Source organism: Pygoscelis adeliae, unplaced genomic scaffold (genome assembly GCF_000699105.1).
Source record: "Pygoscelis adeliae isolate BGI_AS28 unplaced genomic scaffold, ASM69910v1 Scaffold10, whole genome shotgun sequence".
NCBI classification, from domain to species: domain Eukaryota; kingdom Metazoa; phylum Chordata; class Aves; order Sphenisciformes; family Spheniscidae; genus Pygoscelis; species Pygoscelis adeliae.
In genome coordinates, this window is record NW_008824053.1 from 844,779 (window position 1) to 872,767 (window position 27,989).

The following is a 27,989-nucleotide window of genomic DNA, read 5'->3' on the forward strand; positions in this document are numbered from 1 at the left end:
GCCCTATGCGTGACACAAGAAGAGTGTAGGGGAGAAGTGCTTTACACAGTGAGCCCAGCCTTCAGCTGGGAGATGGCAATAACAGCTGTTATTATTACAGGAGACTTCCAGGCTTGCTACCTCCCAGCTGAAATACAGGATTGGTTGCATCCTAGTCTGGCCATTTGATGAGACTCAAGCCCAGGTTAAACAATGACGCGCAGAAGACCGTCACAAAAACATTTATGAGGAAGAGGCACAAACTCAGTCTGTTTATTTCGCAGACTGAATGATACGTAGGTTTCTATCAAAAGCTAGTTTTTGTAAAGAAGCATATTAAATCTTATACATTCCTGCCTGGTTTATCTGAAGACTTCTAAAGAACTTCTTTACTTTTTAACTATTGGTCAAAGTGGCTATCTGAAATCTTTTATATAAATTAGGGAAGCAGTTTCTGTTACTTGTGATCCATAAGTATTTAGTAGGTCAGCCATGTTATCATTGGAGATAGACTAATTACCTTTTTTGCATAAGTTGCTTCATATAACTTGTCATTTCTATGACATTGTCATTTCTATGACAAGTTATATTTCTAGAAATCTTTGTAAACTGACTAGTGGTTTTGCTATTTACATTTTGTGAATCACAGTTTGCGGAAATAAATGTCATCTATGGACTATTAACAAAATGTTTGTTCTAATTATTTGGAATTTGTGGTTTGAAGATTGTTCTCTTCTATTATTATTCCATTTCTTGTCTGGAAGTTTTTTAGCAGCAGAACTAGCGGGGGGTAATGAATAATCTTGTTTATGGATGAATACTCTCCCAGTCAGCCAAGCAAAGAACAGCCATTATTCTAAAAAATAATGAAGAATCTGGTACAAATTGTGGAAAAGAGCAAAGGAAAAAGGAATGTAGCAGTGGTTGACTTATACAGTGACTTAGCATTTTTACTAGTATTTCCAGTGACTGGTTCTACATTACTTTACTGGTTCAAATTATTACAGGTACTGCAAAAGTAGCCATCGGTTACCAGAAAAAAAGTGTGGCAGTTCCTTCAGTATGGTAGTAACTTTAGAACTGTGTGGAATACCTATAGAAAATACATTATATCCATTAAAATTATTTAGTCAGTACTTAACAGAGAGTAAGACTAATGTTTCAGAATTTGCACACTGTTGAAACAGTGAATTTTGGGCCTTAAGTTGATATTTGTTGACACACAAAATGAATAATAACAGAGAATAAATTAGCCATAGTTACTGCCACAGTGCAGTTCAAAGACATGAAGAAGGATCAGATTTACCAAACACATTTCTCAGCTTTAACAGTGAAAGTCATGTAAAACTTTGTCTTTCCAGATAACGTGGTTATGAGTTTGCCAAAATAAAAACTGCAGAATAGTCCCGGTGAAAAAATGGTCTGTTGAAATTCTCTTTCCACTCAAAAAAATAAATTAGTGAAGCCATGATCTGTAGGGAGTATGGGAATGAAGACCTTAATTTTTTCTAAGAGAAAAGATATGCAGTAGGCAAACTATGTTCCCTTACTGCCTCTGTTAAAGTGCTTGTCCATTCAGTACTTGGCCCTTTTGCCATGGTGAACTTTTACAGATTAAAGCTTTGTTATTGGCTTTTAAAATATATATATATGTATATATATATATTAAAGTAATTTTCTATCAATATCAGTGCAGTAGCAGCTCTGGATTTCAACTTTAAATTGTTAGACACTGAGCACAAATGCAACCTGATTGTACTTGGGCTCTGAAGTACAAAACAAGTCCATTTGAATTTAACTTGGAAATAATGAAAGACTGTGATTCAGTCCATTCACTCCTTGCAGGCAAAGCAGGCACATTTTTCTTTCTCTAACTGGATGAGAAACGGGATTAGCTTCTTCCTTATCACTTTGTTGTCTGAGAAAGCAGTCATATGTAATCAGAATATATTTACTGTTAGCAACAGACGAGTTTCTGATAGCAGATTATTAGTAGCTGAATGCTTCTGAAACTTTTGTGCCAACTTTTAAAATCAGTTCCACTTCTTAGAAATCACTCATTAAAAGAATGTGTTATAAGTTTCAACCACCAAGATTCTCTACGTTTGGGAAAAAGTGATTTTCAGTGTGTAGTCAAGTAGTTTGAAAATCTGATCATAACAATTACATTGGATGGGATGAACTCTCATACATATAAAAATGAATAATCCTGTTAAAATAATATTCTGGTGTAGGAGTAATCTGCAATAAATCAAAATAGGATGCAGCTACTGCTATGATTACACATACACTTTTGCAATGAAATTAATATCCTTTTTAGAGGCTGCATACTGTAGGGATGCAAGATGAGTAATTGTTGGGGTTTTTTTTCTTTGTCAGCTGAACCCGTTGATGTGCTAAAAGCATTAGAATTTCACAATTCACCAGAAGGAGTATCAAGAACAGCAGGATTTTGCACGAACAGAAGGGATTCAAAAGGATCGGATGTCGCCTACAGAGTTTCAAAAACTGCACAGCTGAGTGCCCCAACAAAGCAGCTGTACCCAGGTAAGATTGTCAGAAAGCTATTAGTTTGGTAAATTCTCGTACTGCCTATGCTTTTATGGTATGTAAAGCACAGCATGGAGTCTATCATCGGTACCACAAAACACTTCTGTTATCCCTAGAGTTAGGCCTGCGTACGAATGACAGGACATGCTCTTTATCCCCTGAATGAATCAGGTTTTATTGGCTTCAGTTATAAAGCTCTTCATCAAATTCTGTGTCACTGGCAGAATTGGCCTGTAAGTCACATTACCTGTTCTTTCATGATGCTATCTGACGAAAAGCTTATTTGGTGGCTTTGGCAAGTTTCCTCTAGTTTCAGTAGTCCGTTTAAGCAGTACTTCCTGGAGTAATGCTGCAGTGGTAGGAATGAGTTGTGGTTGGCCATTGCAAAATTGTTCCCAGAAGTACCATCTGTTAAGAATTACCTAAGAGTATCTGGGTATTTGGGGGACTAAACAAGGCTGGTTGTGGATAGCAGGTAATGTGATTCCATCTTCTCTCAAATGTCTCTTCAATGAAATAATCACATTTTGGAAAATATTCTTTGGATGTTGAGGACAGACTTTCATTCCATTATTTTGCTGTCACTTGTCACTTGACCCAAACTGTTGAGGAAAATGATAATAAGAATATTAAAAGCCAAAATTGTGGAACATTTAATTTTTCTGCTTTGATACATCACGCAGAGTTTGAACAAGTCTGCCGATAAACATAGAGATTAAATGTTGGCAAAGCAAAATACTTTCTTTTTTTGTCTTTCAAAGTAGCAATCATATAGATATCATCCAAGATCTATAAAAGGGGGAAAGATACATTATTTTGTAGTAATACTGGGTTCCCAGAGCAACATGGGAAACAGCTATACACAGTTCAAGCGTAACTTACATGTTCACTTAACTCATCAGTTCACTTTTTTATTCATGGAAGAAGATCAAATTCACTACAGATATAATATTTATATTATTTTTTAACACAGTTCTTCAGTTTGTAATATATCCTCTCAACTAAGTTGCATACAGTTAACAGAACTATCCAGCTGAAAATACCATTCACTGAATGGCACATTACAGTCTACAATCATAGAATCATAGAACAGTTTGGGTTGGAAGGGACCTCTAAAGGCCATCTAGTCCAACCCCCCTGCTGTGGGCAGGGACATCTTCAACTAGATCAGGTTGCTCAGAGCCCCGTCCAACCTGACCCGGAATGTTTCTGAATGTTTTCTGAATGTCCTGCTGATATTAGTGTGGCTATGTGTGTAATTAATTACTACTTAACCTAAGTAAGGTTAGCAGAATATGGGCTGCTCTTTCTTTAAAAAATACAAAAATGATCCATTGTATTGAAAAATTGCACAAGTTGCACAGTGTAATAAGTTGGCACCTTTATATTCTGCGTTTTGCAATGTGTGTCATTGAAGCCAAGTGGTACAACAAAAAACTTTAAGTGAGCATTCAAATACAGCTGGACAGAAGATTAAACTGACTTGGAATCACTGATATTTTTTAAAATTTCGAACAGTACAAGCACCTTCTGCTAAATCAAAGCCTGAGAGTCTAGAGCTGGAAGTCTGAGAGCTTGGGTTGACTTGCACTTATTCATGAATCAAATCGTAGCATAAAGAGGAGATCTGGCAGTTGCAGTAATAACTATTCATATGATTCTTGAATGCCAGAACAAATAAGTACCTCATGTTGTTGGCTGACATCTAGATTTCTATAGCCTTTGACAGCCTTAATTTAGTACTCTTCTTATTAATGCTTTCAGTTTCTGCTTTACAACTGGAATGAGTTAGCTTGATTTTACCATCTGTTGCAACACTTCTGTGTGCAGGAGACAAATAAAAAGCATTGCTCACTCACAGTATAAAAAGAAGCCACCACAAAACTTTGCTTAATACAGGAAAATGTCATGCTATCCTCTACTTCAGTAAAGAATCTAGAAACAATTTTTTGGAGGTGATTATGGTAATTACTTCCTTTTGAATCTTGCAGAACAGGCATCCTCTCCCCACCACAAGAAATCCTTCTTTTTCAGAGATTATTCTTAAAGATATTTGAGTGATCATGTCCCTTTTTCTTAGGGCTCTATAGTAGTGGAAAGACTACAGAAGATATCCAAGACAAGACCGAGTTGTAAAACATCATTTTAGATAAACAATACAAGTTGTAACACATCCTATGCTTGCTTTCATCTTGCTCCTATAACTTGTCAGGAAGTATAGGTATCTTTTAGCTACTGTAGCTCAAGGGGAGCTCTGAATGGCAAAAGCTGGGAGCATCTATCTATCTATCTATCTATCTATCTATCTATCTATCTATCTATCTTTTAAAAATGGATCTAATAATATTTACCAGCTTCCCAGAATATAATAGCATTGATTTCACTGACTGGAAGGCATTATATAGTTGTAAAGATAACTGCTTAGATTTTTGTTGTACTGTTTGTTTATATGCTTTTAGTTATCTTTTACAAAAGCATATAGGAATGACAGGAAATGCAACCCAGATAAATACAAAGGTTTTTCGAGTGATTTTTCCCTCCAATTGTTATTGTTATTTTTGGTTATTGTTCAAACGGAACCATACCAATAAACAAGAAATTTAAAAGTAGTTGAGAAGACTTTGATAATTATTCCAGATATATGTCCAAGAACTATATATACATAGCAATACATAAAGTTTTACATGTTAGAATATCATTCATTTTTTGACTTTTTCAATCAAAACTGTGTTTGGAGGCAATTTACTTATAATTACACAATGCAGGTGCAAGATAAAACATTTGGGAATATTATGTCATAGCGGTGATAACAGAAACTACTGAACTGAGGCACATGACTCATTTTCAGTCACCTTTCTTAGAAAGCTCCCAGGTTTTTTTTCATAGGATGTTACCTGTTTGAAGAGCACGTGCCCAGACTAGCTGAATTAGTGTCACCTGCCTTAAGCATTCTCAACATATCTTTCAGATTAACAGTGCAGAGAGGGCAAGTGTTCAGTGCTTTTCAAACAATTTCTTTGACGTTTCGTTGGCAGTCATCTTTTCTCTTTCTTTTCCTTTTTTTGTCATCTGTTTACTCTGACATTAAAAGGTGTAATGTACAGTTTAATTTAACCTGTAAACTAGCAGCTTTGCTTTGTCATTGAAAAGCTTGACTAAAGGCTCACCAGAGTAAATGAAATGCTTCCTATTATTGAGCTTTGATCCCTTCAAAATAAGATGTCAAAACAAGCCCTGAAGTGGTCTATATTACTAGAGTGTTTCAACAACCTTCTACAAAAAAAGTTAAGAAGATGGTGGAAAGCACATAAAACAACATTGCAGCAGACAATATAATAGGTGCAAGACTAGGGATTTTCTGTTTTAGAAGAGTAGTATGTCATTTAAAGAGCAATGAAGATTTTATGCATTTTGTTTTCATATTGTAACTAAAGAGTTAATGCCATCAATAACTTATCCTGACAGGGTTTTCCCACAAGACCTATCTTGGAAACAGTCTTATATTTTCTCCATTGGAAGAAGCACTTCCTAAATCAGCTTTCGATATTGAAGCCTTATGTGCTTTTATTCATTACAAAAATGTAACTTATATTATTTTATTAAAATTTATTGTATTAAATTATTAAAATGTTTAAGAACGTTTTACCCACTCTCACACACACCAAGTTGCAGTTATATTCATTGCCAACATTACGATTAGATTCTAATCCCTCTGTTTCTTGCACGTCAAATTGCAGCTGAAGCCACACGGATCCAATGTATATTCTGAATTTCAGAATCTCAGTCGTACACTTCATTTGATACTAAGCCTGTAGACTTTCACATCAAGTAAAATGCAGTTTTACCACCAGATTCAACAGGAGCAGTATTGAGTACAAACCTTAGTCCTTCTTTTATAAACAAGCTATATCCGCTTTTAATTTTATTTTTAATTGTAAAGGTTGAAACACTGATTGATATATAATCTCTACTTCAAAGAGAAAGCATCAGGGAATAAACGAAAATTAAATGTTCTTTGATTTTGCCTAAAGCTAGTTATGTATTTTTTCAATGTTATGCACAATATTATTCTAGAAAGACTCAAATATATATTGTGAGAGAGAAACTAAAACAAGTAGTTATCAAGGGAGATGAAGTGCCTGGGAACTTATTTGCTATAATACAGATACTTATTTTGTTGAGTGAAATTGTAGTGCACACTTTTAAATTAGAAGATTGCTAAAAAGGCGATGAATAGAAAAAATAATGAATGTGAAACTGTCATGGTTCTTGCATATGTTGTATTCTAACATAAATTCACAATAGATTTACAGGTCATGTTTTTAAGAATCATTAAGATGTATCTTTCAGGAATTAAAGTGAGACCAGAAAGAAAAAAAGAGAGAAAAAATTTTCCTAGTGTAATTTTTTGTTTTTGTAATTTTATTCATTTTGGAGAATTAAAAGAACCCAACAGTTTGTATGTGGGATCCTCTGTGCCTATAGGAAAACGTATCCTTTAAAGAATGGTTTCATCTTTTCTGAGTTTGTAACTGTATATATCACTTTTTTTACAGGTGGAGATTTTCCAGAAGATTTTTCAATACTAATGACAGTAAAACCTAAAAAGGGTATCCAGTCCTTCCTTCTGTCTGTCTACAATGAGCAAGGAATTCAGCAAGTAGGTGTTGAAGTTGGTAGATCCCCTGTCTTCCTGTTTGAAGACCAAAATGGAAAACCTGCCCCAGAAGACTATCCTCTTTTCAGAACAGTCAACATTGCTGATGGCAAGTAAGTGTAAAATTTTAAGATGAAAAATAATACCACAGACCACTGTATAGGTGACTATGGTCTTTACAAACAGTTGTCTTAAATATTTAAATAAATCAGTAACGCAGGTGCCAGCTAGTTGGACTGCTGTTGTACAAAATCAGAGAATCTTTGCAGCAGAATACAGTTCCAGTTTCAAATGGTATATACAGCTACAAATAAAGCCAAACCACCTTTCTTATCTGCCATTTCTATAAACCAAGAGTGAAGAAGGAGTCATATAAGTTAAACCCACCAAAACGAAACCTATGAAGATTCTTCCTGTGCAATATAGAAAGAAACTCTGTTTTCAGAAAGACTCAAGGAGTAGTCTCGCTAGAAGGGCTGTCTTGTCCATTTGAAGGCGATAGGCAGAGTGAAGACAAGTTGACAAGACAGCATAGAATTTCTCCTCTCCTGAACCAAAACAGCAGATAAATAAGGTGGTTTGATATGTCTGTATAGAAGGAAGTCAGGGAAGAATAAGCTGGGCAGTTAATCTGAAGTGCTGCAAGTATTTATACTGCACCCTCAGTAAAGCAATGAATCTCAAACACCTATTGCATTATTGATGCAGTTGTTAATTTTTTGTACCTAACTTCCCTTTGTAGACAAGCAGTCATTCTCCGGGAATATCGTTCTAGTGCTTGTAAGTGGACATTTCTTCTTTCAAAGGCTTTTTATTTATTGTGCTGCAGTCCAGGAAGAGCAGCCACAGTCTTCAGAGATACACAGAATGAAATTTTATTAAAGCAAAAGACAACAAAGCAGTAGAGAAGGAAGGGCAAAAATTCAACTGTAACGAAATATGTTTATAAAGCAATAAAGGATAAAAAAAGAAAAAAGTAATTGTCTTCTAGCCCTTGTATTACCAGAGAATGGCATTATACCATGAAATTTAAACCTGATGCATTTCCCTAGCAGAAGGAGTGATAAAATAAAGCAGCAATTTTTTTTTTTTCATTGACTTCCTCTAAATAACAAAGCTTTGACATGGATTTCAGAATTTCACCCAAAATGTTGAGAAACTGATAAAAACGAAGAAATCAAAATGAACTTGGTTTGGTACAGTTTCCTGCAGTGAGGCTATACAACTTTCAAATCAACTGGAGTCAGTCCTATCCACAGTGAGCTATGTTTTCATGCTTTCAGCTTCTACATGCTTTCAAAAGATAGACTGACAATTTCCTTCTGACTCAGCTATTTTATGAAGGATCTAGGACAACAATCTTCGTCTCAAAATGAGATATATTTAAAAAGTGTAAACAGTGTAATGTGCCTGAGGATGCATGGACAGTTTGCTTTTCTAATGGTAATGTTCAGCCGCATTCCAGAAAAAACATGGAGTTAGAGTTCTGGCTCAGTGATACTGTTTAGCAGTCAGATTCCACTAGCTTCGAGGTGTTCCTTCTGATATACAGAAGCTCTTTGTAACAACAATCTAAGCTGTCTCTCTGATTTAGACAACCTTAGTGCCACAAATGCCAACTGAAATAATTTGATTCCAGCCTTCCTCTTACCAGTCACTAATATGACATACTTTGATACTTTTTGCCCTGGTCTATCGAAGACTCTTTGATGTTTTGCTCCATGTTTGATTACAGAGTGGCTTGCTCTTGCTCTTAGATATTTAAGTTGTCACAGCAGAGAGGCTCACTAAATTAGCGTGGTCTGTGATGACAATAAAGTCTCATAAAGAACATAGTATAGTTGGGCAAATTGTACAAAACTTTATTCTCAAATGTCTCTAAAATAAAACCATTTGTCAGTATCCTGAATCAGTCCATTCATTTTTTGGTCAATATTTATGTAGGCAAAGCTATTGTTGCAGGAATATCGGCAAGCATTTGTAAGTATATGTATCTGGAAAAGCATCTATGTTGGAACTGTTGTACATATTTGAAAAATCTCTATAGCTATGGGATACATTCAAATAAGCAAAAGAACATGGTAAAATTTTGGTGATTGATCACAGGGAACAAACAGTAAAATGTAAATAACAAAGAATAAGCTGCTGGATTAAATATATTTGCACAAGTAATTCCTTAAGTAATTTGGAAAATCAAACACATTCATAAAAATAAATCTGCTGTCAGATCATTCAATCTAATAAAATGTAAACAGTGCACTCACTTCTAATTTGAGTTTACTAATGTTCTCTGGGTAAAGCTTCAGAGAAGGTGAGCTTGAAGTTCATCTTTTATAGGATATTCACAATGAGCTATGGATCAGATTCCTTTGTACTAAGGGACAGAAGTTATGTAGTGAATAGACAAAACATTGTGTACCTTTGTGTACATATGAAAGAAGGAAATAAATGGAGACATTTAAAACTTTATCTGTGACTTGACTGGTGCACAATCTGCAATAAACCGTCTCGATAAGAACACAATGACCTGGTTTGAAAAACGTAAGTTACAGTAGAATTATGTTTTTTTTTTAACAGGTGGCATCGAGTAGCTATTAGCGTGGAGAAAAAAAGTGTTACGATGATTGTTGACTGTAACAAAAAAACTACAAAACCACTTGAAAGAAGTGACAAAACAGTTGTGGACACCAATGGCATCACTGTCTTTGGAACCAGGATTCTGGATGAAGAAGTTTTTGAGGTAAAAATCAATACTGAACAAATGGAATTGAGTGATTTTGTGTTGAACAAAGTGTTCAATGTAAATCAGAATAAATTTTTTAGGGTAAAAGATGGTATAATATAGAAACTTTGATTTATAGAACCTGTTAGGATAGGCTGAAATAAAAGAGAAGTAAAACAGGGAAGTGTCTCTATTGTTGGAAGAGATGATGCATTTTTCTGTTCTTTAGATTATGTTGTATCTGGAAGGGGCTTGCTTTTTTTGTCTTTCTGCCTAATATTGAGATACCTGAGATATTTAGGAGAACTAATCTGGGAAAGCTGAGTAGTATGATACTGGATAATTTTAGTTTTGTCTCTCTTAAACATCTACAGATATTTGTGCATGCTAGCAGTATCTGAGAGAGAGGGAGAAGGACCTGGAAAGTTTTCTGTGTAATATGAATCCCTTATATTGTTTATCCCACTTATTACTCTTTCCAGTAACTGGAACATACTTTGGCAATAAGGACATATATGTTTCCATCATTTACTGGCCAAGAAGTACATATAGGAAGGGTAAAATGCCTCTAAAGAAGTATGTGACTGCCAATCATGAGGCCTTTCTAGGTAGAATCCTTGTGTCAACGATTATTTTTACAGTCTAATAATGAAACTTCTCTAGATCTACACTATTGAGTTTCTTTTATAATATTGTTTACAACAGTCAAAACTGTCAAATTTAAATTAAAAATGAAAAATAAGAAAATACAGATCAGTAGTTAACTTCATATTGAGAACATCTGTGCTCCATAAATGTCCAGAATTGTAATCCTAGCTTTAAGCAGAGCATATGCTTGAGAAGCTGCGTAGGTATCAAGAGAGGAGATACAAGTTTTGAGTGTAACACTGTGGCATTGTTATCTTTCATTTCCATGGATATGACGAAACATGAGACTTTTGAATGGGGAAATTTCTGGGATGATTTAATGGGTCAACCAGTGTGATATGTTCGCTATTCACAGCCTAATTTACCTGTAGTCCCCAATACAGTTTGCGCATCTGAGGGACATTATTTTCCATATAAAGATGAATTCCACAGATGCCTTAACTGGGGTGGGACAAGGATTTTTGGTCTCCACATGGGTTAATTACTTTCAATTTTCATTTGTATTTCTTTCTTAGGTCAGAAACCAAGCCCCACAATATGTGTATTTGGCAATAAATTGTCAAAATATGTGCAATGTTAATATACATAAGTAAAAAGAATTCAGCAAAAAAAAGCAATAAAAGTAGATAAACTGATACTTTGTTAGTGTTTTAAAAGTCATTTTAGATTCTAATAGAAACTAAGGCAACAGGCCCTGGCTTGTTCTTGCAAAGTTTGTAACCATTTTAAAAGTTGTCAGAGGGAAGTGCACAAGAACTAAACATTGGTGTTTGGTTTGTTTTACTCAATGCAACTGCTGAATAAAAAGACCTGTCTGAAGTTTCAGAGGTGCTGAAATGATTGTACGTAGCTGTTGGAAAATAAGTACAGTGGTTGATGATATGTGCATGAAGGGAGATAGTTGTTTTAATCATTTGCATTAAGTAACATGTTGAATAAAAGAGAAGCATGCTAGGGGCCTTTCATCTCTGAAGTTGTTGACTATTATGATATTATGTCTGTCCTCTATATTTTAAATAGTTTTAAATATTACATCCTCCAAAAAAATTTTGTTAAAGAGAAATTAAGACCATTCCCATGGGAATACAGAAGGAGCATAGGCTATCTAAGGGGTAAATAAAATGGTAGTTCTGAAAATTTCCTCCTATGTCATTCTTCTGTCACAAAGGTTATTAGCCACTCAGAAAGAAAGATGAAACTTTGAGTCATGACAAAGTGTAACTATTTTAAGGCAAAATAATTCCTCCTCTAGCAATTCCTCCTCAGTGATAGTTTCCTCCATCTGTACCTTTTGCAGTTGTATATACAATTCCCTCCACACTTTCAAGTGCTATAGAGGAAGAAGAGATGGAAAGGGATGTGGTAGAATGCAATTATTTTTTGGTTAGCAACTGTTGGAAGAGTCAGTAGGGTTGGATGAAGACATACTTAGCAAATTGAAATCAGTACTTAAAAATCAGAGTTAGCAGATTAATTGAAGAAACCCAAAAAATAACCCTACATTTTTCTTGAAGTCAAGCTTACGTGAAGTCAACACAGACATGAGGATATAACTTTAACAGAATTTGCTGCAATGACTTAAATAAAAATACTTTTCTCTGAGGGTTTTTGTCATTTGTTGAAGAATAAAAAAGGAAGCTAGTGATCCTCTGTCAAATTTTTCACTGAAATCTCCTACATTGACATGGCAAGTCAGTGCTTCAATTCCAGCTGAGACCCACTAAGAAGAAAGATGGCTTTGGACTCACAAGAGAATCGTAGAATAGAATCATAGAATCATTTAGGTTGGAAAAGACCTTTAAGATCAAGTCCAACCGTTAACCTAACACTGCCAAGTCCACCACTAAACCATGTCCCTAAGCGCCACACCTACATGTCTTTTAAATACTTCCAGGGATGGTGACTCAACCACGTCCCTGGGCAGCCTGTTCCAATGCTTGACAACCCTTTTGGTGAAGAAATTTTTCCCAATATCCAATCTAAACCTCCCCTGGTGCAACTTGAGGCCATTTCCTCTTGTCCCATCACTTGTTACTTGGGAGAAGAGACCGACCCCCACCTCGCTACAACCTCCTTGCAGGTAGTTGTAGAGAACGATGAGGTCTCCCCTCAGCCTCCTTTTCTCCAGGCTAAACAGTCCCAGTTCCCTCAGCCGCTCCTCACAGGACTTGTGCACTACATCCTTCACCAGCTTCGTTGCCCTTCTCTGGACATGCAAAGAAATTGTGCAGCTGTCTGTAAAGTCAGTTTACAGGCTGAATCTTAACATTCAGCACTGAGAACAGCAACATTTCTACCATTTATAACACCACTGTACATTTCTGTATTCCTTCAGTGATTAGGTTTCCTTACTTAACTGATTGCACCCCTTTTCTCTTGCTTTATTCAGAGAAATGAGTTACATTCTTGTAAGGCTGTTCTTGTACTTGCTGGGGGTTTAGATTTAATCTGAAGTCTCTTACTTAAATTAGAAGCTTGCAGTCTTTTCTTTTGGGATAGCTTTCTGTTTTCTCTTTTACTGTACAGCCACCATACTGTACAGCCGCCACAGAATACCTCAAACTTTTACATGTGTCATTTGGAATTAATCTCTTCTGTGTTTTCAAATACATAGTGCCAGAAGGCCTGGTTTGTAAGTTCTTGCTGCAAAGAAGAGAATTCCTACAATAATAGCATGTAAAAAATAAAAAAAAAAAAGAAGTTAGTCAGATGCTGGTACATGGCACCTAGTAAAAGAATTTTGAATTGCATCCATTGAAATATGTTTGTAGCTTAAATGTTTGATAAATAGCAGGGATCTTTTTATTCTTTGCCAGCTTTAAGGATTTGTCACTCCTCATTTAGTACTGTTGGTGTGAACAATACAACAGTTTTTTATAATAAGTATTTTATAATAAGTTAATAACTAACAGAGTCTTTATGCAGATATTTCCCTATAGAGACTTTTTTCCTTCAGAACTCCCCACATGTCAGGTCAATACAATGACTTTTAGGCACCGTGCTGTAAATTAGTATAACAAGACAAAACCTGACGTATATAAGTCTCTAATTTAAAGCCAATGAAAGCTTTAACTGCACACAGTTTATGAGATTAAATTCTTGCAGTAATCCTTGTTAATAAAGGGTTTAGATTTTGATACTAGGCATTAACCTGTTTCCATGAAAAAAAAGCGTTCATACCCTTATGTACAACGTAGGATTCCTTCAAACAGCCTGAGCGAGCAGTTGAAGATAGAGTGCTAGTACCTTGACAGCAAAATTATTTAACTTACAGATCCCTTCAGATCTGTAAGTTAACCATCCTTCACATATCTGTAAGCGTGGAAAGTCCAAGTGTGCAGGTGCAGAAAGGCCGTTCATCTGTGCACGTACTCCGTGAAGAAGGTAGCAGTAGCAGGGTGGGTAGAGCTTTTACTGACTGACCAAAATTGCTGTACGGCTAAAGTACAGCAATTCCCTAGAGTAGAATAGGGAAGCTAGCCCAAAGTAAAACTCCCCCAAAGGCATTGTCGTGGTTTAACCTCAGCTGGCAACTGAGCACCACGCAGCCGCTCGCTCACTCCCCCCGAGTGGGATGGGGGAGAGAATCGGAAGGGTAAAAGTGAGAAAACTCATGGGTTGAGATAAAGACAGTTTAATAGGGAAAGCAAAAGCCGCGCACGCAAGCAAAGCAAAACAAGGCATTCCTTCACTCCTTCCCATGGGCAGGCAGGTGTTCAGCCACCCCCAGGAAAGCAGGGCTCCATCACGTGTAACGGTGACTTGGGAAGACAAACGCCATCACTCCCAATGTCCCCCCCTTCTTTCTTCTTCCCCCAGCTTTATATACTGAGCATGACGACACATTGCATGGAATATCCCTTCGGCCAGCCCGGGCCAGCTGCCCTGGCTGTGCCCCCTCCCAGCCCCCCGTGCACCTGCAGCCTTCCCAGTCGGCAGAGCATGGGAAACTAAAAAGTCCCTGGCTAGTGTAAGCACTACCCAGCAACAACCAAAACATCGGTGCGCCATCAATCCTGTTCCCATCCTAAATCCAAAACACAGCCCTGTACCAGCCACTAAGAAGGAAATCAACTCTATCCCTGCCGAAACCAGGACAGGCATGTGGTGTGAATGATGTGTCATCAGTCTCCTCTGTTTCACACTGTCCTGTTGAGGTGCACTACTAGCTAATGTAGACATAGCCAAAATTATTCCCATTATACGTCACCTTTAGTAACTGCTAGTGACCCACTAAATGTTTAGCGTCAGTTAGACTAAAAAGTAACGTTTAACATAAATGGGACAGAAACCAAAAAATGCAATAGGTTCCAGGCAAAAATATTTAGAAGCAACCTTCTAGCTATCAACACCAGAGAAGTGGCCAACTTCCAGCATCGGGAGGAAAAAAAACAACAACAAAAATAAAAGCAAAGCAAACTATTTTTCCATTTCAGAGCCACCTAATAAAAAACCCGCATTTTTTACAAATGCTTTCTATTTGGCTTGGTTTATTTTGCCTTTTTTTTTAATCTGAAAGAATGGTGATTTGGTGTTTGGTTTTTTTTTTTAATAGTATTTCCAAACTTATGCTCGATGAACAAAAGCAAATAATTCTGTTTTCCTTGTTTCTCTTCCTTATTTTTGAAAGCAGGAAAGGGGGAGAAAAAGAAAGCAAAACTCTGGTAATTTGTTGGAGTTCAAGTTCATTTTCAAGGAATATTCCCAAGAAACAAAGGAAAGGTCATGTAACTAAACTGTTTGTAATTACATTTAAAATTAACAACCTGGGCTCAAAACATGCTGCCTGTTATATCAGCTCCAGCAAGTCTTACAGACAGGATTTATTATCACCTCATTTAATATTGCGTTGATACATTTAAGTTTTAAAGAACATCTGTAAATGAGGTTTCAAAGATGAATGACAATGTAACAGATTTGCAGGTCTTTTATCAAGAAAAGAGGATGTCCTTGGTCACACGTGTGTGTGTGTCTGCATGTGTACACGTGCGGTATATACAGGCATTGTGATACAATCTAATCTCTCAGCCAAGAATTGCAGTAGACTTTGGTCTGTGAACAGCTATGGTTCGAAGGTTAAAAATTATAATTGGTACACCAACCTATTTCTTATCCAAGCTGAATATATACTACTATAACCATGGAGTTTCGAAGAATCAAGAAGACATTGATTTCTATGGAAACTTTGACCTGTACAGAATTCTGCTTTCACAATTTATTGCTTTTACAGTGCTTCAGTCTGGCAGGCGCTAAGTATCTTTCTCTAGCTATATTATGCAATGGGCCTGGGTTATGGAATATTATATTAAAGGCCCCTGGAATTCTTCAATCCCTCAAATCTTTGCAGGAAGATTAAATGAATTCTGCAGCAGGTTTTTCTAAATTCTATAGTAATGATATCCAGGCTGTCTAGACTTTTGTTCTTTGGAGTCTATAGTTGTACTGTCACATAACTAATTAGAGAAAGTTGGCACATATACACAGGTTAGGGTTTCTGCTGATTTACTGAAGAGTCCGCTCTGTAATTCTTAGGCTTTAGCCATCATATGAAAATGAAGGATGTTGATGTTGTTCTCCTGAGTTGATATCGTGCCTAGCACTGGTTTTGTTAAGCTTTTGTCACCATTTAGGTAGTCATCTTTAAAATCTAATTACCCTTATAAGCACAGAAGAGGTACTCATTTTATCCAGAATATGAATCAGAAGGATGGTATTTTGCTAATACTAACCCTCCCGCTCTAGTTGTGGGAAGTCTGAACCTCTAATATATAAATTAGACATTTAAGTAATTGCTGCATTATTTTTCTTTTTTTTTTTTTTTTTGTCAAGCTGGAAAAAGAACAAGAAGCATTCTCCTAATGAAATCATTCTAGAAAATCTCATTATTTTACAATAAGAAACTACAACTTGAGTTCTCAACTCTGGTCCAGTCACATTGTTATATAGCATCCTAGTTGTGCAACTGCCAAGATCACTTGTTCTTGGAATTATTTTTTTTTAAATGTTTTGAATAATTTGTGAAGTTTGCTTCTGTGGAGAGGGTCCTGCAGAGCTTCTTAAGTAATGCTTACCTGCTATGCCCTGAACAAAGGTCACTTTCACCTGGCAGGGTTATTGTTTTATTAAGATTCTTGTGAAAGAGAGACCCCAAAAATCTGTCTCTACAACTGAACTGTTTGAGGTTCTTGTAGAAGTAGGGAACTAGACCATAAAATTTTGAATACTGGAAAAAACAGTAATTTCAACACTGATTCCTTCATATAGTATCCTTACAGCCTTGTAAGAATTCATACTTTTGCCTTTTTAACGATGCTGGCAGGTCATAGTAGAGATGTCTTTTATCAATGATAGAAACTTTTAGCTGATAGACTATAAATGGACTACCTTATGGTTGTACTTCTGCAGTACACCGTATTTAGAAAGCATTAGCAAGATTACGTAGTTAAAAGGAAAAGAGAATGTTTCAAGAAGAGAGATAATATCTAAGACTTTTTATGAAGTCACAATTAAGATAATAAGCAGCCATTAACATTTATTGCTTATAATGATAAAATAATCCATTCCTTACTTTTCAGGCCCTCAATGATTTACATCATTGAGAAAATCTGACACCATATCTAACGGGAGATTTTCCTTATTCTGATTTCTGCTGTGGAATCTAAGAAAGGTTCTAAAAAGGTGGAGTCAAATATAGCAATCGCTAGCATGAGGCTAACTGAAGCAATAATTACATCAAGAGAAAGTCAGTAAAATTGGAAAGAGAACTTGGTAGTCTACTGCTTTCCTGCAAATTGGCTCTCCATTTTCTTTTTCTGTTAGTCAACGCTGTATTTTTTCAGTGCTGCAAACTGTTTTCATATCAAGAGGCTATGTTTTCAGTGCAGATACCCCACCTTGTGCATTGCTACCTAGTGAGGTGTGTACACATAAATACACATAAACTTCCTTAGTCTAGAATGTCACTGTGGAACGTCTGTGAGATTCACAGAGGAATTTTCAATGACAGAATTCACCACACTTCTCATTCTTAGCTGGGCTGTTCCTTGTTGAAGAGTTAATTTGAGCGAATGTCTGTGCAGCTGTTCCAATAGGCGGGCATTCAGCTGATTTGAGCGTATTCTCCTTGTAGCTCTGTAGCCTGGTTCTCCACATTTTCTGTGGCATGCCACAAAGATGTGGATGTTTCCTCAGATCTAATTTACTCCTTTTAATAGTCTTGGAGGATTCTGCAAAGGGTAACTTATTTGGTAGAGTACCTTTTAGGACAATGCTACAGAAGTAATCCTTCTGTACCATGTTTTCATGCTAGGCATAACTGGTGGGCAAGATATTTTATGATTCTCAGGCAGCTTTTTTCATATAACCAAGAGGCTGATTCAAAAGCCTCTGATTTTAATTATGAGCACATTCCCAAAATAGAGAGGAATTAGAATGTTCATAGACTTTAACTATTTTTATTCCACATTGAGATGAATTACTCAACTATGCATTGACTCACAACAACTTAGTGTCTATTTCAGTGAAGTATTTACGATCCAAACTAAATATTAAGACTCCAAATTGATCCATTTTAGTTACAGGAGGTACTTGTATGCTTATTGTTAGGTATGCTTGAATACCCTGCTTCACCTCTGGGCAACTAAGGCAGAGACCTAGCTCTCAGCTTTCTCATCCCTAATATGCAAGTAATGTTAAATATCTGATAAACACTGTTTAAAATGCATGGTATTAAGTGTTATCCAGGATAAAGAAAAGTTATAAGGCAGCAGATTTTTCTTCTGAAGTGCTAAATAGGCTTTTAGCGCTTTTTGGGGCAAGTTAAGCATGCACATTGTTACAAGTAATCAGATGAAAAAAGTGGCTGTGTATACCTGCCTGATACCTCACCACAAGCGCTCTGCCTCTGCCTTCTACTGTCATCCCACTTATCTCTGACATCAAATCGTGGTGGGAGACTGGCTCAGCAGAGACATCAAACATTTGACTTGTATAACACGTTATATGTCGTCTATGAACTTTGTGAAATTGCCTGAGCCGTCTTTCCCAACAAAGGTGGTCATGACAATTCCATAGGGAAGGAAATAGAACTAATCTGTATAGACAGCTGCCTTTTGTACTTCTTTTTTTCTCTATGCGCTTTTCAGACTAGTTCAAGGATGCTCAGGTGTATTTGTAAATTTTACTCTGTTCTCCTCTCTCCTTCCCCATTTTTGTTCTCCCTCTCTTGCTTTCATCATTCTATCCTGTGAGACTTCCTTTTTTCCTGCAACTTTCATATAAGAACAACATTATGCACATATGCATATATATTTAGATACCTCAGTGTTTTTAGAGACCAACTATTAAAATTGTTAATAACCCATGACTCCATTTATCCATATTTTCATTTAAAGTTCTTGGGACTTGTGCAGGTAGATCATTAAGTGCCTAATTTATGACTCCAGGTCATAAAGTATGGCCAGATCAAGTATTTGTAGTTTGTTCGCGAAGAACTTTATAAAATTCTATTTCAGTCTCACAAAGTCAAGCAGTTAAAATCAAAGAATGTGTTGTGAAGACTGAAGTCGTTCTGTGAAAAATCCTCAAAGAGAAAGAGTTTAGATTTGTCCAACAAATTCCTTAGAATGATAACTAAATCACAATAATGAAATCCGCAACAATGTATGTGGAATTTTGTGTGCTGAGAGGATTGACCCGCTCTGAAATGAAAGCTCTTCGCTGACTAGGGAAACAGGACTGCCAATACATCACATACAATACTCAAAGAAGCCATTTAATTAGCAAAGACAGGGAAAAAAAAACAAAAAGTAGAAAAAGAAAATAATTTACTGGAAATATTTTTATAGCAGATGTTGAAGGAAAAAGAAGAGAATTAACATCTGAGATGCCAAATGTAAAATCAGTCAGTTCCTCAGTAAACTTCTCGCACAAGAATAGCCGGTAGCAATTTATGTATACTGTGCAAGACTTCTGAGGGCCTCCCTCTATGTGGACCCATGACAGGCAGACAGGCGGGGCTGGGAAGTACAGTCAATGGATCAGGAACAGCTTTAACCAATTTAGGGACATCTAAGCCAAGTGGTAACAGCATGCTGAGTGCTTCTTGCAAACACACAAACCGACAAAACCCAGTGCCAAAATCCCATGACATTCAAGATCAGCACAAAGCAAGCTCCAGAATACTGGCTATGTTCCCCCACCTGGGTTCTCTTAGCATATCATGCTAAACAGCAGTAGTTTCAGGAGCAGTTCTGGCACTACTCACCCTGGCTGGCACACTGTACACACGGCGATCTGTACGGGCATCTCAGAAAGCCATGAATGTTCAGGGGCGTATAGCGAGACAATAACCTGAGCTCAACAGGGTGGACAGGGGTTCTGTACATCCATCTCTAATGGTTGCTCCAAGAGAGTTAACCTGTTTTGTCTTTCAGTTGCTAATTCTCTCCAACTTATTCCTCTGCTTCACGTAGATTTAATTTGGCTGGTGAAAGAGGAAGGGCAGAGCACTTTGGAAACACTTTGCTGGAGATGGGGGATGCGTAGCCCAGGCTGACAGTGACTGTACAAAACCTCTCAAAGCACTCAAACTCTTGAGGGAGTCGTGTAAGGAATCAAAGGGGGAATTTCTCTGTATGTATAGCAGGTTTTGTAGGAAGATGTCCAAATCAGGAAGCATTAGCGAGCTAAGGAAAATAAACGAGGCAGTCCAGCACCACTGGCAGGGGAACTTCCAGTATTTCTGGAAGCTTAAAAAAAATATATTCCAACTCTAAATTAATCTGAGACACACGAGTCTATAAAGTAAAATGAGTTGAGAGTATTGTGAAAAACAGATTTGTAATATAGAGCCATTATGTGCTAAGAAACTAAGTATTTCATATTTTATGTCAAATAAGTTAGTAAAAAATATTGTAGAACTAGGAAAATTGCAGAAGGTTGGTTGATTTATTTCAGTTTAAGGGGTTTTTCTTCTTTCTGTGATTTTTCTTTTTGAAAGGAAGGAGTGTTACAAATTATTCTTTACTATTTTAAAAGAGTCTCCAATTTTGTTAATTGGTTAAAGGCTACTGTTCTGAGGGATGTAAAGCAATTTTGGAAATACTGAGATTATTGTGACTTTTCCCAGCTGTACATTTCCATCAGTTACAATATTTTCTCTTTAAAGACAAAACATGCACAGGTATACTAACGAAATTATTCGTTTGCCCCCATTTTTGGTAAAAACAAAATAAAATCACATTAGAAGTATATAAAAGCTTAAAAATCCCCCCTTTTGGGGACATAGTGCGAGATCGAAGTTAATGGGTTTTGTCCAAGAACATGTGCCCATTTTCAACAACTTTATTTTTATGACAGCATAAGAAGCTCCTGAATGAGGAAATTTATAGTGGAAATGTTGGCAGGAATTTACCTAACGCTGTTTAAATGGTACCACTATGTTAAGAAATGCACTGGATACCAGACAGCTTTCTGTGGAAAACGATAAACATACAAGGTCTCTGTAGGGGATCTCAGCTGAGCCATTTTTATTATCCAGAATAGTGGCTCTCTTTACTGTGATGTTGTTTTTACACATGATATATGGGAATAGAGATGAAAATAACATTTGTTAGCTGTTAAAATTTTTATTTCAACATATTCTATAGTGTGTATTTACACGATGCTCACTTAATTATTTTTTATTCCAATAACTGTCTCTGGTACAGCCTATTTTATTTTATTTTATTTCATTTTAATTTATTTCATTTTATTATTTTATTTTATTTTATTTTATTTTCTCTTCTCCCTTCTTTGAGAGTACAGTTGTGATGCAAACTCTCAGAATTACACTGTTGATCACTTGCATGCTGAGCTGCATGCTGGTAATAGGAAGTGCCCTGAATTAAGTCTTAGGAATTTAGACTGGTTCCCAGTGAAGAAGTAAACAAACAGCATGAAAATGACAGAGCAGGAGTTACACCTTCCCACCCCCTCCTTTCCAAACCAGACAGCATTTTGAGCCAGAATTTTGCACTTAGTCCATTCGGTATTAATTCGCATTGTTTTGCCATGTGAACAATAGTTAGGATGTTTTCCAGAATAGCAGCAGAAGTTAAGATCTGTTATTTATAACCACAAATGTTAATATACTATCTTAGTATAATGTGCCTAGTTTTGTTTTCTGAATGAAAACTCTGTACTTCTGATGAACTGTAGACAATCTTTGTTTTTGTTATTTAATCCGCATATGCTTTCCTGCAGGGTGAGATCCAGCAGCTGTTGATTATAGCCGACCCCAGAGCTGCGTATGACTATTGTGAGCATTATAGCCCAGACTGTGATTCCCCAGTGCCCAATGCTGCTCAGGCTCAAGATCCTCAAGTTGATGAGGTGAGTAATCAGTCATGTATTACCAGATTTATTGCACATTAGTGGTTGTGCTGGATACAAGTTACCCGAGGAGCATTTACAGCTAAATGGCATGCATTGTTCTAGATACGAGGGAGGAAGGTTGCAGGAGTGCATTCATTTTTGCTATCCACTCATTTATGTCAAGCATTTGAAGGAACCTATCGCGCTGGTGTTTGAATAACCAGCACGCTCAACAAAGTTAAACTGTAATTCCTTAAAACATGATAGCAATATGAGTTTGTTTAGTTGTACCTCTTCGTTCTTCCTATGTACATTTATGATTTCACTGGTGCTGTATACCATCAAATGCCACATTTGAAAGATATGGGAGCTATGAGTATTCTGCAATTGTAAACGTCTTCTGCTAGAAATGCCATGTATTCTGATGAGCTGTGTCCAGTGTACAAATGCATGTACACACAAAATTATTTCAGCCAGCTCCACTCGTAGCAGGTAGATATCAACAGGGACAAAACAGAGTTGGAACTTTTCCCAGAAACACAAAAAATGTTTACAGAAACCATTTGTCACTGTAGACAGTTCTCACAGCCATAAACTGAGTAATTCACTGAGGGCAAGATAGTTCCTCAGATTAGACCTCTGAGGAACAGCAGTTGCGTGTATTGTTGTACACATTCTAAATACTTGCATCAAACGCTGTAAAGTGGAAAGCTTTTGCAAAATGTAACTAGTCTTCGTTGAACTTGGCTCTGGACAGTTAGTGTGCACTCAGCTGCGTGTGATCTGACTGGTTATTGTTACTGATTGCTCAAGAGATCAGCATTAAAAACTTGCTGAATTGTTCTCAGATGCCTGCTTTGAGCCAATTTTGAGACAGAACTTTTCCTAAATACATGATAATTTTATTTATTGTTACTATTTATTCTATCTGACTGAAAATTATGTCATCAAGTGACTAAGATCCATACGGCCTGGAACTTGGTTCAAAGGGACTCCCACATCCATTGTATCAGAGGTGTAGTTCAAGATGTGTCAAGTCAATCACACATAGGCAGAGGCCTTTACACTACGTAACAGTGTATGGAGTCTGGTCTCTTCATGAGGACCCTGTAGCACCTTCTGTCTGTGTGCCTGGCTACGTGGATCTCCATGCACTATATTCCAAAACAGAACAGGCTGAAAGCACATTGTTGGTGTTTTATGGGAAGAAAATAAAAGATAGCAAAACCAAATTAATTTTTTCCTCATTATTAAATTTCAGAGAAATTTGAAATTTTGCTTGGGAACTTTCCTGGGCTTTGCTGCTGTGTGACTTAGCACTCTGATTCTTTTTCTATTTCCTGTGCGAAGACCTGGAAGGTTTGAATAGGCTAGTGCTTTCCTACTTTGAAATAAGACTGAAGAGTAGTCAATCTAATAAACTCATTTTTGTGGGAAAAGGTTGTTAAAATCATCCCTTGGTCTCTTTCTTGAAGAGGAGTATATCTAAATACTTAAAATGCTTTAACTAAGTGGGGAGTACTGTCACCTCCAAACTCACATCAACTCCTAAGCAGGAGTTAACATGGCTTAGAGAGATCGCAAATATTTGTTTGCTCTGGCCACCGCCGATGGCAATGACGGCTCCTGTCCTTTAGTGTAATGCCTGTGGACAAGGCTTGGAATCCACAGAAATTAGCTGGGATCAGACTGTAGATTCAAAATCTATTCAAGATGAAGAAGAATGAATACTTGTGCTTGATTAGCAGCAATGACTACTGGTGAATTACTGGAGTGTAATTCAATGTTTCCAAAGGATGTAGAATATTAATAAAATAGCCCAGGGATTACATTCCCTCCATAATGGATGACTAGCTAAGTCTCCTGCTGTCAAATATGTTTATACTATATCAAAGCTGTTTAACACTAGCATCAGTTGAGAGCACTCATTTGTAGATCAAAAGAAAAATAAGCCTCATCATAATTACAAAAACTATGTGCACGTATCTAGTTACATGCTCATCATATAGAATTCCCAGTTATATACTGCACATCTATTGAAAACAGTCCGCGAGCACCAAACAAAGGGAACCATAACATCAAACAATCGGCGCCATTCTCCTTGAGCATCCTGAGGAGAGATCATCTGTAGCCTAATGCAACTGCCACTGGAGTGAGTCAGCAAATATCATTAAATTCAGCAGCCATTGCAAAAACGCTCTTGGGGTTAGCCTTTTTTTAAGGTGTTTTTCTAAAGCCTGGTTTTTTGCCCTGTGATAACACATATAGTTTGTGGGAGCACCTACAGAGAAAAAAGTAAAATCACAGATCTTAATTTGTAGTGTAACGTTTTTAAATGAATTTGAAAAAATTTGAGAAGAGCTAAAAGATTAAAGAAATGGAGAACTGCCATTTCTGTTTGCTTCCATTTATTGCTCTGAGTGGTGACTGAATCATTTTGCTTTCCGCACTAAGACACGATTTCCTTGCTGCTCTCCACGAGTTCGTATGTGTAACTTTGTATGAATATTCCCAGTGAAGTCAATGGATCTCTTTAACAAGTTGTGTAATAGTAATCTGAAATAATCACATCAGCAAGACTACCGGTGTGATGAATATGCAATAGAGTAACTGACTGACTGAATTGCCCGGAATTATAGAATTGTCCGCTAAATGATAAAAAAGCAGCTTATTAAAGCAGGCTACTTCATTATCTTTTGAGATACAATCTATCAAATCACATAGATAATTCATTTTAAGGAAATAAATGAAACAAGTCTTATTTAGGTACCGGAAGAAGTTACAGAAGATAGCAATGCTGATTTTTTTAAACTGTTGAGTGCAAAATTAAATAAGGCGTTAAAAGATAAAAATACAATTACAGCCAGTCTATATGGAAAACAATGATTCCAAAATGCCTGATTGCATGTTTTGAGGAGATTACAAGTTTGAAAGTGATATCTGATAGAATTTATAGACTTAGACCTTTGTAAAGCTTCTGATTTGTCAACATATGATATTTGTATGAAAGAAAAAAAGGCATTGTATGGCAAAGGTAAAGTACCCGACAAACAGATTCAAATCTGGCTGTCTTATTTCAGAAATTGCTATAAACCGAGAGCTATCTCTGGATTAACTTTTTAGTAGTTTCTTAGGAATTGTGCTAGCACTACAGAAATGAGTGTAAAATGGATGCTATTAAAATTTGTCGGAGTCATGATATTGTAGAGCAGTAAACAATGATGATAACACAACTAAAGGCAAAGTTACACACATACAAGAAAAAGAAGGAAATGTAGGGCAACCATAGAGAACTAGGAAATACACGCTGCGATACAGCCTGCTTGCATGTGTTAACAAAAGGACCTTTCGTGTGCAGCAGGTTGTCCCCATCTGTGGGCTTCATCTGCTGCTGTATCAGTGAAAGCAATTTTGAGGGTACATGATTTACCAGACTGGGATACTAATCAAGCTGAAAGCCAACATGAAAGGCTTACTGTTTAGCTAGATTGATTTCCTAGTTTCATCTCCCATGTTTTCACACAAACTCTTGTGATAGAAAGAGGGAAGAGAGAACGCTGGGCTAAAGGCTGGGCAGGATTGTGTCTTTCAGCGTCAGCTTTGGCTTAAGCCAGCAGAAGCTGAAAATATTTGTTGGACAGTAGCCTCGAAAGATTCTGGTTATTAAAGCAGGGAAACAGTTTGTACATGAGCACTCAAAGCAAAACTGGCAAAAAAATGCAGTGCATGTCTTGGTTTGCAAAAAAGGGAATAAGAATACAGATGCGATATTGCTGCTCTGTATGCTGTTGGTTGAAACATATACTGGAACATCATATACCATCTTGGTGTTTAGTCACTAAAACAAATATTGCAAAAATGGAAATGGTTCAAATAAAAGCTACATAATTGCTGTAACTTTGGGAATTGGAAAAATTGATGTGTTTGAGTTGTCCACAAAAATGACAAAAGCTTGAAATGTTGCTCGGTTCGCATATGCGAAGAACCTTCACAAAAAGAAAATACTGGCTGCAGACAAATGGGTAGGGGTGAGAAAAGAAAGTAAGTTAGATACTTTCAGATAGGAAAAGATCTACTAAAATTTTGAATGAAAGAACAAATGACCAAAATGATATATCTCTAGATACCTTCAGGCCAAGGATTGATACGTTTCTAAAAGTTTTGGGAAATGTCATTTATACTTTAGTTAGCTCAGTTACAGGGTGACTGTAAGAAGTTTTGAAGTCTGAAAGTATACAGGAGTTAGTCAAGGTGATCTAATAGTCCCTTCTGGCCTCAGATCTCTGAGCCTTTGAATTATTGCAGACCAGAATAAGAAACTGATACTTGGCTTAGAAGAAAGAGACAAATTATGTGATTGCAGAGCCTATTAACGTGTGTTTCCAGCACTGACTACAAAACCCAAAGGAAGTGGTTGATTTTTGTCAGTGAAATAGTAAATTATGTTTGTAGAGTTGCACCTAAAAAGCTGAATAGGATCTCTCTTGATATCGCACACCTTTGTAGTCTCCTGGCAAGTTCACAGCCTGGGAATTCTGAAAAGTTGGATGATTTTTAGACCACTAAAGAAACATCTGGAGAGAAAGATTTGTCTAAGACGATGTAGGTTTAAAGGCAAAAGTGCTTTGTTTAACTGAGTGTAATCCTCATTGCTCTAGGCAGTGTTTCTTTCTGCAAAGGAGCAAACAATCAAATACCCAACATTGTAGTTTTTTGGGCATTCCTTTCAATAGCAGTGCTGGCTTAAATGAGTCCTTTCCTTTTCTGTACTCATTTCCACCCTATGCCATCTTTCCAGTTCAGCTGGTAGAATGGTTTATGTGTTTGTTGGGGGCAAGGTCTGAGACTTCATCTAGACTAAAAATAACTTGCCAACCATAAAATGGGAAAAGTGATGGAATATATTGTAGTGATCTTCTATTAAATGAGCCTGAGTATGCACGTCACATCGCTGCAACATCAGGAGTGCAGTATTTGCTTTTTAAAACGTTTGGGTTTGTCTCAAGACCTTAAGACCTTGACTTTGCTCTCCTATGTAGGTTTACTGGACACTGATTTATAATCGGTGTCTTTACTGATGATACCTTAAGTGCTGCATTGAGATTCTCTTTTTCTTGTTGCATTTTCTTCTTACCTTAGCATCAGATTCAAATTGCGATTTGGGTGATGCAACAGAGAGGATTTCAATGACTACTTTTTACTTGCAGGGTCCCTTCATCCCTGAATTAAGTGCTGAGGTTACCCTAAATAAAGCTTAGGACCTAGCCTTAGACCTAGGTTTAGGTCTAAGGCTAGGTCTAAAGGTCTATAAGCTCTAAAAAGTCTATAAGGTCTAAAACCTTATAGACCTAGCCAGCCTACAAAGAGAGGACATATCTTAAATTCTACCCTTCTCTACAGGCTTACTCAGCTGTGCTATCTTAATCCCCATGCCATTCTCCTACCTAACCAAGGTCAACGTCCTGCATCCCCTTCCATCACCTCTCCTTTCCTACAGGGGTTTGGGTAGGAGTGACCTAAAGACTTAAAGATAGAAGCTTTGGAGCTGGATGCTGTATTTCTACTTCCATTTTAATTATATCAGTCCCTTTCTGGATCCAAGTAACTGTGATATATGTCTAAGCAAAGTTTATTTAACTGGGGAACCTTTAACTAACTTTTGTGTACAGGTTCTGCAAAATCTGTTGAATTTGGCTGTTTGCCAGAACTGTGGGGCTTTCCGTGGGCAGTTCAGGCTAAGCCATTAGAATAGAGATGCATGTGAGTGACATTCCTGTACAGAATGCTTTTATTCCTCTGTGGTTTGTTCCAACTTCGTCAGACCTGAGTGCCATTCAGTCTGAAATTTGAAAATGGGAAAGCAATAGATTAATAGTAACATACACACACTTTACTCTGTTTATTATAATTTATTTCCACCTTCACAACATGCTTTAATTGAAGTATGCATCAGTCGTCCTTGTTCTTGCTTGTGAATAGCTAGGTATGAATCTCTGTAACTGGTCAAGTACAGAGTGATGACCTCAGCAGATGTCACTACACCAAAAAGGTGTTGCCTAGAAGTTGCTTAAAAAATTC

The 27,989-nt window shown here is 36.8% G+C and overlaps 1 protein-coding gene across 1 annotated transcript in view; it reads left to right on the forward strand.

Annotated features, from left to right (window-relative positions):
* Window positions 1–27,989, forward strand: part of COL11A1 (collagen, type XI, alpha 1) — a 164,925-nt gene that overhangs the window by 14,423 nt on the left and 122,513 nt on the right. The window contains 4 exon segments of the mRNA XM_009333735.1: window positions 2,354–2,526; window positions 7,086–7,299; window positions 9,764–9,926; window positions 21,801–21,929. Coding sequence (XP_009332010.1) covers window positions 2,354–2,526; window positions 7,086–7,299; window positions 9,764–9,926; window positions 21,801–21,929 — 679 coding nt within the window.